Raw genomic sequence first — 14756 nt, 5'->3', positions numbered from 1 at the left:
TGAGGTAACTACATCCTCATATACATCAGTGATATGTATAGTGTATGAGGTAACTACACCCTCATATATATCAGTGATATGTACAGTGTATGAGGTAACTACATCCTCATATATATCAGTGATATGTACAGTGTATGAGGTAACTACATCCTCATATATACCAGTGATATGTACAGTGTATGAGGTAACTACATCCTCATATATACCAGTGATATGTACAGTGTATGAGGTAACTACATCCTCATATATACCAGTGATATGTACAGTGTATGAGGTAACTACATCCTCATATATATCAGTGATATGTACAGTGTATGGGGTAATTACACCCTCATATAGTATGTAGTATGTGGAGCGACAGGAGTAAGTAAATAACCTCCCATATACATCGCCGTCTACACTGAGGAAACCTGCCTCATGTACATAACAACCCGCCCGCACTCAGTAATGGGGAATGTCTGTCACAGGAACATAGGAAAATACTACAAGGACACGGACTCACTTTATGTCCAAATGGAACTAGTGAAGAAAGCTCCCAAGCCACAAAGCAGCCATATCTACCGTGTGTGAGGTATAATCGCACTGAGACAACCGCCATAGCTGTGGTATATAATATAGCAGGGAGCAGATACACGGGGGACGCATGGCTGAGGAAACATGGCCGCTTCTTCCATAACTTCATCCCTTATGCACATTACCACAGGTAACACTGCTCCCTCGTAAAATTAAGCAGTCAAATCAGTGTATGAGGTTATAAGTGCAAGAGACCGCCCCCTCATACCAGTGCCCTCCTACACTAATCACATGATCTATGACATCATCACAGGTCCTTCATCCACCAGTCCTCCTCTATGCACATATACACCCTGCCTGTACAGTGACCTCACACTCCCAGGGTCACATGACTAGGGGAGAGAGTGGAGGAGATAAGAGGTAAGTGATCAGAGGAGGTGGCCGGGAGATATGGGACAGGGACTACGGATTAGATTGCAGTAATCCGGGATGTGTAGTGCGTTACTGGTGTCTGATGTGCCCCACCGGCCTCTGTACATGGAGAGAGACCCAGCAGTGACCGGTGATGAAGCTGTGTAGGTGGGATGTGATGTAATGTGGTCAGAAACATTACACCTAGATGCTGATATAGGATTATACTATATACTATATGTAATATACTGGCTACTAGATCATTTCATACTTGTATTTCTCAGGTTTCTTATAAATATGACAATGATCCTTTCCATCAGAGACCCAACGAGGATGGAGACAGACAGCAACTACATATCTGCCAGGATCCTGGAGCTCACCCTGGAGATGATCTCCTTGATAACCGGAGAGGTGAGAGTCTCCCAGGACACGGCTCTTATCTCTAGGAATAACAGCGGGAAATGACTGGAGAGGTGAAGGATTCTTAGAATCTATGTAGTGATCAGTGTCTCCCCATACACAGGATTACACAGTAGTGAAGAAGTCGTCTGGTGAGTGTGTGACCCCCCGTGTGTCAGGAGGATGGACCCAGAGCCCCATCACCGAGCCTCCACCTCATTCACTGATACATGAGCAGAAGATCCTAGAACTTACCTCCAGGATCACTGAGCTGCTGAGCGGAGAGGTGAGCGCTGCCGGGAATGCTGGGACATTGTACAATAACACAAGGGAGGGGTCTGGGTGATGACTGTGTCATTGTGGGTGTCAGGTTCCTATAAGGTGTCAGGACGTCACTGTCTATTTCTCCATGGAGGAGTGGGAGTATATAGAAGGACACAAGGACCAGTACAAGGACATCATGATGGAGGACCACCAGCCCCTCACATCACCAGGTAAGAGGAGACCTTCCTGATTATAGAGGACAGAGCAGGAGTGAGGTCACCTCCTCCATCATCTCATCATCACATATAGACAATGTATCAGTCACTGTGTATATTCCCTATAGATGGATCCAGTCAGAGAAATCCACCAGAGAGATGTCCCAGTCCTGGAGATTCCCGAGATATCAAAGAGGAACCAGAGAGATGTCCCAGTCCTGAAGATTCCCGAGATATTACACAGGAACCAGAGAGATGTCCCAGTCCTGGAGATTCCCAGGATATTAAAGAGGAACCAGAGAGATGTCCCAGTCCTGGAGATTCCGGGGATATTACACAGGAACCAGAGAGATGTCCCAGTCCTGGAGATTCCCAATTTATTAAAGAGGAACCAGAGAGATGTCCCAGTCCTGGAGATTCCCAATTTATTAAAGAGGAACCAGAGAGATGTCCCAGTCCTGGAGATTCCCGGGATATTAAAGAGGAACCAGAGGAGAATGTCCCACTGGATCATCAGGTAGATGCAGCTGAGATTCCTGTAAATCCTCTATAGATTGATGTTATGGAACTTCTACTTACCTCAGAGGAGAGTGTGTCTATGTGGTCACTGATGAGTGTGACAGGTTGAGCCTCAGATGGTCTGAGTCCTTGGAGTCTTCTACACTGCGATTTACCCAAATATATATCCTAGACTAAGAATATAACAATCAAACCCACTTCAGGGACCTTGGGACAAAATGTCTCCAGTGCACAACGTCCCGCTCTATGCTGCTGTGTTTTATGAATGTTATTAATCACATAGACTTGTTTCTGTAACAGTTTTGTTGAAAAAAAAATAGTCTCATTTTTAGGTGTGTGACTTTTTAAGTGTCACAAGTGAAGGTGTTTTATTATGAAAGCAGTGATGTCACTCAGGATCAACTAAAATCATTTAATGCAGCAAAATTCCAAAAATCTTTATGTTAATGTGTAGGGATTATGGATAATGATATTGATCCTGTCTAATCATAACTGGAGGAGACCCTTCTACCTCTAAGACACATTGGCACTTACCTTATCTTTTACAGGAAAGTTGTGGTGGAAGGAGGAGCGGAGAGGAAATCCCCTCATCAGTGACAGAGGAGGGTAAGAGCCTTTCATGTATCTTGTGGGTTATTCTTCCCTTATACATTGCAGGAGGAGATTACATCTTAAAGGGATTAGCCACTATTTTACATAAATTGTCTTTACTGCCTTGTAGATAATCCCTGAATGTTCATCAATTGATTCAGCAGTCCTGCTACTTACTTTTGTCCTGTTTCCAGAACCTCTATGCTTTTTTATACTCTGCAGAATAGGTGGAGCTGTAGCAGCAGGACATGACTCATCCTGCTCCCTCCCTCTTGCTGTCTCTGTTATTATGGATGGACTGTTAGAGAGAGGGCGTGACGTCACATGGACAACCTGGAGCAGAGAACAGGGAAAGGCTGAGGCTCTCACAGGAGAGATTTATTCAAAAGTGGCCAACTTCTTTAAAGGACACCTGTCATCAGGTCTGTGTCACTTGTCCTGTCACTACTACCTGTTGGAGCAGCTCACAAGGATCCCATCCCAGCCTTTATCTACCCTGTTTCCCCTAAAATAAGACATCCCCCGAAAATAAGACCTAGTACAATTTTGTTCAGGCTTAGAAATATAAGGCCTCCCCTGAAAATAAGACCTAGTGGCCGCCATTGCAGCAGCTCCCCCCACACCATACATTAGTATTAGTAAATCTTGTAGATGCTGCAGAAGGTTGTGACTTGGGGAAGAATTCATGGAATGAAATCACTGGTTGTTGTGCTGCAAAAAGTGATCCCAGCAGCTACAAGGGATAAGAAGGGTCATTTATGGGAAGGGCTTTTGGAGATATTGGGGCCAATGATGCTAATAGAAATGGAGTCGCAAGAAATACAGCATGAAATTCAGAGTTTGGAGAGTCATAAGGATGTTAGAGAAGTTGATTTTTTTGTTCAACGATAAATGTAAATTCATGTTCATGGAAAAATAAGACATCCCCTGAAAATAAGACCTAGAGACTCTTTAGGAGCAAAAATGAATATAAGACACTGTCTTATTTTCGGGGAAACAGGGTAGTTATTTCATACATTATTCATTGTAAAATCACATATTTTTTATCAAGTAAATGAGGCTGGTCACATGGTCAGAGGCAGTGATGTCACCCCTGTTACCCCTCCCCTCTCCTCCCCCTGCTCATGTCTGTGTGTTATGTATAGTAAAGTATTGCTGGTATCTGTGCTGCATCTGCTGACATGCTGCATCCTCCTAATACACGTGTGACACAGACATCAGCTACACATGTACCTGACATGTTCTGCTGTAACATGGCTGCCTGGAGCTGCTGTATCTCTCCTATATACACACACACATGCACACACAGGCTGCAGGGGGCGCCAGCACCAGGAAGCACATCATTATACAGCCTCACACCATTATACAGGCTGTCAGTCATGCACTGGGGGTGTGGCTGTGCCTCCCACTCATGAATAGAGTGGACAGCTTGAATATGCTAATGCTTCATTGGACATTTCACAGGTCATTTGCATACAGCTTTAGGACCTCATTGTTTAGGTTTACAGGCATGTAGAGGGACAATGAAGGGATAGAGGCAATGCTCTCTAATGGCAGTTTATGAAAATATATTTAGTTTAGGGGGGTTATTTTGCATGACGGGTTCTCTTTAACCCCTTAGCGCTAGTACGGCGCAGGCTCCTGCTATTAGCTGTCAGCGCTGTACTAGTATTCAGCTATTAGTGTTCAGCGCTGTACCAGTACAGTGTTGAGCCGATCCCGGTTCTGCTCTACACTGGAGCCGAGCTGGCATCGGGAGTCGCGGGGTGTAAGCAGTAATCTACGGCTGACATCCCGAGTAACACCCCCGGTCAGAATGACCTCAGGTCGCGGGTTCACGTCCCATGGTGGAAGAAATAAAAATGTTAAAAAAAAATTATTAAACAAATAATAAAAATGTCCATAAGCCCCAAAACATATAAAGAAACATATAACGCTCAAAAAAGTTTAAATCATTACACATAGTATCACCTTGTCCGTAACAACCGTAACGTAGAATAAAAGTAAATAATTATTGAACCCGTAAGATGAAAAAAAACTGTCAAAAAATCCACAAAAAAATTATGATTTTTTTTCCCATTTTATCCCACAAAAAATGCAATAAAAAGTGATCAAAAAAACATATGTACTCCATAATCATACTGTCACAAAGTACAACATGTCTAGCAAAAAAACAAGCCATCAACCAGCTCTGTAGCCAAAAAAGTATAAATGTTATTCCACTCAAAAGACGGCGATGCAAAAAAGATAGATTTTTCCCCACATTAGGGTTTTATTTGGCAAATTTAGTAAAACAAGAAAAATGAGAATTATTCTTACCGTTAATTCAGTTTCCATTAGTCCAACATGACGGCCCCAATCCAATTCTGACTCTAGGGATTCTATAATTCTTTGTTTCTACGCATTTCCTCAACAAAAGAGATTCTTTCCTCTCTGAGAAGGTCTATGTTATGTTTGCATGCAGGTTTTTTATAGTCACTGTGTAGTTTTTCTAAACACACATTGCATTTCCTAGATGGAGTCTTTTTCTTCTTCGTACTCTGCTGATCTTTGTCCTTATATACATATATATATGTTTTAAATTGTGTGGGTGCCCCACCACCCTATCCCTAAAACCCCAAGAACCACTCACAGGTGGTAATCTTATAGGGTCCAGGTCTGGGGCTTCCACGCTGCAAGTTTCCTATGTTGCCAATTGTGAAACTAGTAGTCCCAGCCAATAGCTAAACAACAGTAGACCTGTTATTGCTGGCCATTTTGTATAGTAGTAACATACTACCTGGTAAGAGGAGCAAGTGCGGTATGGAGAGTCCTACAATACATATATGTCATAGATAGACCACCATATAATACACCATTGTAGAACTGAAAGTCCCAGAAGTGTACCTTAACGCTCGATTCTTGAGCTAAACAGAGACGCTGTCACAGGTATATAATATCGATCTTGAAAAGCACCTGGGTCAGGACTGTAGCAGAACGTGTCAGACCTCAGATCAACGTGAGAACCCGCTTTGTGTTTTAAACCTACCGCTCCACGCTCCTGCTTCTGGATCACATCCGGACTCCATCACTGCGCCAGAAGTTGTCATCGGAGTCAGCCGGAAGCCGACTGGTATCCTGGTGTGTCGTTAAGCACACACCGGGTGTCGTTGGCTTCCCAGAGCCACGGACAGAGCCGGAGACCAGTCCGACATGTGGCAAAGGAAGGGGCCGGGACTGGATAGAGTAAGGGACAAGTCGCCAAATTGCGAACCCCCCTCTCTGTCCCAATTTTCGAAGACGAGGAGAGATCTTCTCTCCACTCCCTATCCTGTTTAGAGGTCAAGGGTCATCCTTCAGTTGGGGCAGTCATGGGGGACAGTATGGAAAAATATTCAAGTATGGTATCGCCGTAATCGTATCGACCCATCGAATAAAAATAACATGATTATTATATACGGTGCACACAGAAAAAAAGTAAAAAATCCAGTACAGAATTGATACTTTTCTACTCCTGACTGACAAAAAAAGTTCATACATTTTCAACAATAGTGGATAACAACCCCAAAATGATAACATTGGAAAAAGCATCTCATCCCGCAAAAAAAAAAATGCCATCACATGGCCCCAATAACGAAAAAGCCAAAATTTTATAGCCTAAAAAAGGAGCCAATGAGGACACTAAAATCCTGGCAGCTGCAGGGCGCTCCTTCCCTTATGTCCCTCGCTGTGCACCCATAAAGCAAGTAATGGCCACATGTGGGGGGTGTCTGCACTCGGGAGGAGTAACGGTCACATGTGGGGGGTGTCTGCATTCGGGAGGAGTAACGGTCACATGTGGGGGGTGTCTGCACTCGGGAGAAGTAACGGCCACATGTGGGGGGTGTCTGTACTCAGGAGAAGTAACGGCCACATGTGGGGGGGGGTCTCTGCACTCGGGAGGAGTAACGGTCACATGTGGGGGGTGTCTGCACTCGGGAGGAGTAACGGTCACATGTGGGGGGTATCTGCACTCGGGAGAAGTAACGGCCACATGTGGGGGGTGTGTGTACTCGGGAGAAGTAACGGCCACATGTGGGGGGTCTCTGCACTTGGGAGAAATTGCATAACAAATTTTAAGATGGGTTTTCTCTTTTTATCTTTTGGAAATGTGTAAATTTTAGGGCTAAATGATCGACAAAATTTGACCATTTTAAATTTCACCTCCATTTTGATGTAATTACTATGAAGATCTCAAGGGGTTAACAATCTTCCTAAAAGCCATTTCTGATAGTTTGTGGGGGCAGAATTGAAAATGGGTTTATTTTATAGGTGGTTTTAATGCTAAATATTTAAAATTTCATTCAAAACTGTATTTATCCCCAAAATAGTCAATTCTTAAAATACGGAAAAGCGATATTCGATTTGTAGCCGCGAATATCGGGCTATAAATTATCCAGACATTTCAAAAATGATGAAAATGTACAGTAGACATGTGGGAAATGTTATTCAGCAACTTATTTAGGTGGTAAATCTATCTGCCTGAAAACGCAATGATTATGAATTTTGAAAATGGCAAATTTTTCAAAGAATTCATCATTTTTTCTTTTATTTGTAAAAACACAAAACTTATCAGCCGACATTTACCACTAAAATGAAGTACAACATGTGGGGCAAAACAATCTCAGAATCACTTTGATAAGTAACAGAGTTCAAAAGTTATAACCATATAAAGCGACGCAAGTCAGAATCTAAAAAATGGGGATGAGCCTTAAGCTACAAAATGGCTCCGTCCTTAAGGGGTTGATGGTCGAGATGTCAATAACTTATCGAGTGATAAGTATGACCTGGAGATTATTTTCTGCAAGATGTGGTCCTCAGCATGGAGTTCACCAATTCTTGGATGCAGCTGCTTCTTAAAGAAAGTTTAATCCTCAAATATACAGATTAATTTTAGAGGCTACTGGGGCATGAAGTAGCTTCAGACATTTCCGGGGGCAAAGACTGCCGGCGACACATCTGCTGCCTGAGGGCTTGCGCAGTAGCTTTCATTAGTCTGCGGCAGAAGAACGGGCTGAAGCACGTATAGGGTCGGGTCTGTAGTGGCTACTGGGGGTGCGAAGTAGCCTTCACCTCTGGAGCCGTCTCAGGCTACTCCACATCCCCAGTAACCTTTGAATTTAATTTGCATATTTGAGGATTCCATTTTATTTCGACAGCAGATGCATCCAAGAATTAGCGAAAAATGGGATGCAGCTGCTGCCCGGACAATGACACTACCATGAGGAATCTTTCCATAAGTAGATTTCCTTTCAAACATTCTGGAAAGAAACCAAGGACCAAGGTGTCATCTGCCCATGATCGTGTTACCGTCATGGCTGGACCTGTAGTTTTGGAGGATTTATAGATCTAATGGTCACGTGAAATCATCAGTCACATGACGTAGTACATATGTCTATACCGGCCTCTGATCTGTCGGCTGTACGCTGATACACGTCTTAGCTGTTGTACTGATATACATTATTTTATATTGTTGTTTCTTTTCGGGTGAAGACCAGAGGAATAGTGTCCATCCACCTCTTCCTTCATCTTCCTGCCATGAAGTGGACGACAAGGAATCAGAAGTTGACAAAACAGCCCAACATGAAAAGTTTCTTACAAGGGAAACGCCCTTTTCTTGTTCAGAATGTGGGAAATGTTTTCCCAACAATTCATATCTTCTTATTCATCAGTGGATTCATACAGGGGAGAAGCCATTTCAATGTTCAAAATGTGGGAAATGTTTCATCCAGAAGTCAATACTTGATGAACATCAGAAGGTTCACACAGAGGAGAGGCCATTTCCATGTTCAGAATGTGGGAAATGTTTCCCCCGCAAGTCAAGACTTGTAGAACATCAGAGAACTCACACAGGGGAGAAGCCGTTTACATGTTCGGAATGTGGAAAATGTTTTAGCTGCAAATCACAACTTATTCGACATCAGAGGTCTCACACAGGGGAGAATCAGCTTTCATGTTCAGAGTGTGGTAAATGTTTCAGCTGCAGATCAGTACTTGTTCAACATCAGAGAACTCACACAGGGGAGAAGCCGTTTCCTTGTCCAGAATGTGGGAAATGTTTTTCGTATAAAAGCAGTCTTACGGCACATTTGAAAACTCACACAGGGGAGAAGCCATTTTCATGTACTGAATGTGGAAAAGGTTTCACCAGAAGAGAAAGTCTGATGCTTCATCAGATAAATCACCCGGGGAGAAGAAGATTTAAGAATCAGAATGTAGGACACGTTTCCGACATAAAGAACATCCCTTGAAAGCTCGAAAGAAAAACCCATTTTTATGACTAAACGTCTTCTTTATAAATTAAATCTTAAAGCGCAAACTGTAATAAAAAATATTTTGCACAAATCAGTAGCTCTTCCTGTGATGTGGAGCAGCTTTACCTTATACCTTTGTTACCGATGTCCAGTTGCTTCTTTTCCATCCTCCTCACTATCGGTGCTGCTTATCTTTGAAAGACCGTAGAGTATTTACACAAGAAACTAGATGGATTTTGTTTGCTGGAAGGGAAAGGTGTTGCTCCCTGCTCACTCTGGAGGGAGGAGGAGGTCATATGATGCTCTCTGTGTTTAGCTAGCAGGAGAGCTTTGTGTCTGTGCAGATAAGTTGATGCATAAGTCTCCTGTAAAGAATAGTGAGGTAGATTTCTCTTATTTCCTTCAACTTTCAATGTCACTCTCTGGTACATCTTGGGCGCCAAAACCACGATGGCGGAGGGCCACATGGAGCTCTTGGAAGCAGAGGAGGACTCGGAGGTCGGGAGCATGACTGGAGGTGAGCGAGGAAGAGGAGATAGCTTCGGTCTCAATGAACTTCATCAAACATAAGCTGTTCCAGGCACTTACCGCAGTGGCAAAGGAACTATCGGATATTAAAGACGACATACACCACATCGGAGGGAAAATAGAACAAACTGAGCAGGCTCAAGGTGAACTTCTTGAATCCAGCAGAGGTGTCAAGGATGTGCTCAGGCTGCACACACCAGATTAAAAAAATTCAGTGTCCCGGGGTCAGTTGCACATGAGGCCCTACCCAAGATGGTGGCAGAGGTCTTTGTGAGCCTGTTAGGACAAAAGACATGACAAAAATCACAGATCCCCCCCCCTCCCTCGAGATATGCGAACTGCTCCCCTATATAGATACAGCAGCAGTTCTGAAGGGGGCAAGAGAAACTGGAGAGGTGAAGTAAGAAAGCTCTAAGCTACAGATATACCAAGACATATCCCCCTCTACTTCATATTCCCTTTCATAGCTGAACTCCGATCTAAGAACATACACTTTAGCTAGCTATGCCTCTACGGTATCCTGATCATCCACGAGGAAGGTAAAATCACCATCAAAACTCCATAAGACCTGGGGGTAGCATGTGAAATGCTGCATATTCCATAGATGAAAATCTCCCCTAACCCTTGTTCTCTCTCTCTTTCATTGACTTTGTAATTGTCTACACTTTTTAGCTATATATTAAGGCTGAGGATCAGCAGGCTTAAAGTGGCCTTCCACAGTTTATTCAGGTTGTTATCCCTCCTAACACCCCTGCAGGTACCCCCCTGTTACCAAATCCTCTCCTCTCCCCCCTTGCCTCAGCCTCTCCTTGATTTTCATGAGCCAAATTACATCCCAATATAGCTTGACGTTTGCTACATATTATGTCAGGGGCTTAAACGAGCCATGTAAGATGAGGCAAATATTGAGATACCATAAATGGTACAAAGCAAACCTTGTACTATTACAAGAAACACATTTGAAGGAATGCAAAGTGCCGCTTCTCCCCCGCTCTGTTTTTAACAAATGGTACCACTGCAACTACACCTCCGCGTCCAGGGCAGGGTCATTATAGTTGTCAGCAACAAAACACCTTTCAATATGCTGGCGGAGATGCGAGAAACGTATGGACGTTTCTGAAGGGGAGAGTGGGTAGCCAAACGGTCTCTGTAGCCAACCTATATGGCCCAAATACAGAACAGACCTGTCAGGCTCCAGGGGTAGTGGATCCACTGGACCACCGCAGATGGTGACATAAGCCGACACCTAGGACCGAAGTCTAAGTGGCACCTGGTTTTCACCAGAGCTGGCTGCAAAGCGGTTTGGACCACAGCTGGCTGCAAAGCGTTGTGGTACCATCAGGTCGTTCCACAGCTGTGACTCTGTCCACAGTGGCGGCCCAGGCAAGATACAGAGATGTTGAGCAGAATCGTAGTCAGGGACAGGCAGGGGGTCAGGATGGGCAGCACGGGATCAGAGTCGGGGGCGTAGCAATAGGTCAAGGCGGGCAGCAGAGGATCACAGTCAGGAACAGAATCGGGGTCACAACGGGAAATCACAACACGAACACAGGGCATCAGGAACAAAACCTTCTCAAAGGCACAAAGATCTGGCAGGATATGCAGGGAGAGGCTGGTTTATAAGGAATTATGGGAATAGCCAATGTTAAGTAACGGTGCGCTGACCCTTTAAATCTTCTGCAGCCAGCACACGCGTGCCCGACCGCCGGAACGGGAACAGGAGCGAGGTCGGGTGAGTAGGAGCTGCAAGGCGTGGAGCAGACCGCAAACCTGGCAGAGGAACAAAATGGGACAATTTACAAAGCAAGGATTAATAAACATCATAGTAATGTCACAAATGGGTTCTTAAAACATAGTGTCTCTAGACATGGGCACTTATATCATCAGGATGATTTCTCATCCTTTACTGTTACCCCCATAGAACAGGTTCCGCCTGGAAATAGTAGATATAACAACCTCTGCCAAAGAGAAATGTACTGGATTTATAAGATTAACAGTCTAGTCCCTAATGGACTAAATGAAACCCTGGAAAGTACTAACTTCTAATATTTCAGTAACTACGGTACCACTGACCCTGAGTACTATTAAAACCCCTCCCCATTCATGTTATCTAGTGCACCATCCAATCAATTTCCAGTGCACTAACTTTTGAATAAACCTTTGCCTTACCTAATAATTATCTCTAAATTTACCTAATTATTTATCCAATTTTTTTGTTTTTTAAATAATTTCTTATTCATTTTTTCATCTATTTACATATGTATTTAATCATTCCTCCCTTTATTCAATCAACTTAGACTGTATGCAACTTATATGCGACTAATTAATTATTTAATTAATCAGGTAACTATTAGTTTTATATTTATATAAGAGGTACACCCAACCAGTTCCTCTTAAGTTACCAAGTAGTCATAGCCCACTTAACCTGTACTTTTAACTTCGACAATTATTAACATCTCTTCTAATACACACACTGATTACTAATCTCACTAAAAGTGAATAATTACCTGTCCATTTACACCCGACCGTACGTGCAGACCTCCTGCATGCATGCGCACAACTACCTGTCGCGATCTCCCCGGGCGACATAAAGTTGGATACCAAGAAGTTCTGCGCATGGGCACAACAAAATGTGGCGCGAGCCAGTCCCCGTTAGAATTAGACAAATGCCGACACATACCGCCGCATTCCCCAAGAGATCGGAGCATCCGAGTCCTTTCTCCGCTATAGGTAAGCCCATTAAATACCCCTCAAAGTTGGCTATCTTCCTAAAATATGTATATTCAATGCCTTTATTTACTTAATTCTATTTATTCATGTACATTTGTTTTTATTTCTGATATGTATGTCTCTTTATATATATGTGTATATATATTTTTAGATATCTATGAGTATGATCTGGTTACTCCATATTTGATCCGGATACTCCATATTTTATTGTACTTATATCCATAGTTTTTTTCTGTACATTGTACCTTTCATACATATTTATGAACCATATAATTGGAAAACATCAACTAAAATGAATTACTCTCTTATATCTTTGACCCCCCCCCCCTTCCTTATATGTTTCTATGTATTTGCACCTTTCTCAGTCTTTGTCACTTGATAAAGGGCTTATTTTAATCCCGAAACGCGTTGTGTTTTTACACTTATTAAATTCCATTTTATAATCCTACTCTGAGTGCGCCACTTTACTGGATCACAACCCTAATACTATTGTCAATTTACAAAACCGGACAGTTACCACGCGGATTACGGTATTGCAAGAGGGAGGCGGAAGGTCAGTGACAAAGTCCATAGACACGCGAGTCCACGGGCAACTGGGTATCGGCAATGGCAGTTGATGACCAGTTGATTTGAGACAAGACGGCTTATTTCGGGCACAGTAAGCGCAGCAATCCACAAAGTCCCGTACATCCTTGACCAGATCTGGCCACCAATAGAAATGGGAAATAAAAAGGGACCGGGGGCCAGGAGGTAGCTGCTGGAGGTCCACTGTAGTGGCCACAACCACTCGCTTGGGAGGGATGACATGCCGAGGATCTGGTTCTTCCCCAATTACATCCAAGGCATGAGAGAGAGCGCGTCAGCCTTGATGTTCTTTTCAGCCGGATGAAAGTGGATAGGAAAATTGAAACAGGAAAAGAAGAGTGACCAGCGGGCTTGTTGCGGATTGAGTCGTGGATAAGTTGGAGGAGGTTCTTGTGATCTGTGTATATGCAGATCGGAAAATGAGCTCCCTCCAGAAGATAAGACCACTCTTCTAAGGCAAGTTTTATCGCCAATAGTTCTTGGTCCCCTATGGAGTAATTCCTCTCTGCAGAGGAGAAAGTATTACAAAAAAGCCTGCAAGTGAGAGTTTGGCCTTTGGGCCCTTTCTGGGTGAGCACTTCTCCTGAGGAGGGATCAACTTCCAGGTGGAAAGGCTTCTCTGTATCAGGCCATGTGAGAACTGCGGCCAAGGCAAAGGCAGACTTTAATTTAGAGAAGGCTTCATTAGCCGCCGGAGGCCAGAGTCTGGGATTGGCGGAGAGGAGAGAAGTGCGGAATAAACTGACAGTAGTAATTTGCAAAGCCCAGGAATCTCTGTATTGCATGCAGTCCTACTTGGTGTGGCCATTGAAGAACCACAGACAACTTAGAAGTATCCATCCGTTGGCCCCTGTCAGAGATAATATAGCTGAGGAATGGAAGAGACGTCTGATAAAACTGGCACTTCTCAAGTTTGGTGTAGAGGTTATTGGCTCTTAAACGACTGAGGACTTGCCTACGTGGGACCGGTGGGATTCAAGGTGCATAGAGAACACCAGGATATCATCGAGATAAACCATGACACAGGTATATAGCAAGTCTGAAGAGGTCATTGACAAATTCCTGAAAGACAGCTGATGCATTACAGAGCCCAACTGCATAATCCGGTACTCGAAGTGTCTATTGCGAGTATTGAAGGCGGTCTTCCACTCGTTACCTTTGCGGATACGGATTAACTTATTAGCCCCAGTTTGGAGAAGACCTTGGCTCCACGTAAGCGGTTGAACAGTTCAGTGATTAACGGCAATGGATAGCGTTTCTTAATGATAACCTTGTTAAAAGCGCGATAGTCTATACATGGACAGAGTGACCCATACTTTTTGGTCACAAAGAAGCAGCCTGCAACGGCAGGAAAAGAGGATTTACATATGAACCCCCTCTGCAGGTTCTTTTTGATGTAGGCTGACATTGGTGCGGTTTTGGGCACATAGAGTGGGTTCACTTGACCCTGTGGAGGAGACGTGCCCAGCAGCAGGTCAGTAGGGCAGTCGTACAGACGGTGCAGTGGCAAAGTCTCTGCTTGCTACTTTGTAAAGACATCCCCAAAATCTTGATAGAAAGCTGGGGGACACTTCAGAGGCTTGGTGACCACAGAAGAGACCATGACAGGTACGGTATGAGGAACCACCATACATCGAGAATGGCAATCTGATCCCCAATGAATCTCCTCCGTCTTCCAGTTAATCACGGCTGTGTGGAGCTGCATCCACGAAAGACCCAACAGGATGGA

At 43.8% G+C, this 14756-nt stretch overlaps 3 protein-coding genes across 3 annotated transcripts in view; 1 reads left to right on the top strand and 2 right to left on the bottom strand.

The window, feature by feature from the left end:
- Nucleotides 1–14756, bottom strand: part of LOC140119779 (uncharacterized) — a 654457-nt gene that overhangs the window by 492317 nt on the left and 147384 nt on the right. The window lies entirely within an intron of this gene.
- The window catches only part of LOC140119822 (uncharacterized), a 661039-nt gene that overhangs the window by 579678 nt on the left and 66605 nt on the right, over nt 1–14756 (bottom strand). The window lies entirely within an intron of this gene.
- Nucleotides 1–14756, top strand: part of LOC140119732 (uncharacterized) — a 52184-nt gene that overhangs the window by 18937 nt on the left and 18491 nt on the right. Inside the window, exons 4-5 of the mRNA XM_072139088.1 lie at nt 2810–2927; nt 8424–9178. Of these exons, the coding sequence (XP_071995189.1) occupies nt 2810–2927; nt 8424–9178 (873 nt within the window). The remainder of the gene's footprint in view (nt 1–2809; nt 2928–8423; nt 9179–14756) is intronic.

This window comes from Engystomops pustulosus, chromosome 2, assembly GCF_040894005.1.
Source record: "Engystomops pustulosus chromosome 2, aEngPut4.maternal, whole genome shotgun sequence".
NCBI classification, from domain to species: domain Eukaryota; kingdom Metazoa; phylum Chordata; class Amphibia; order Anura; family Leptodactylidae; genus Engystomops; species Engystomops pustulosus.
The sequence above is the reverse complement of the archived record's forward strand: the minus strand, read 5'-3'. Positions and strand labels throughout refer to the sequence as shown.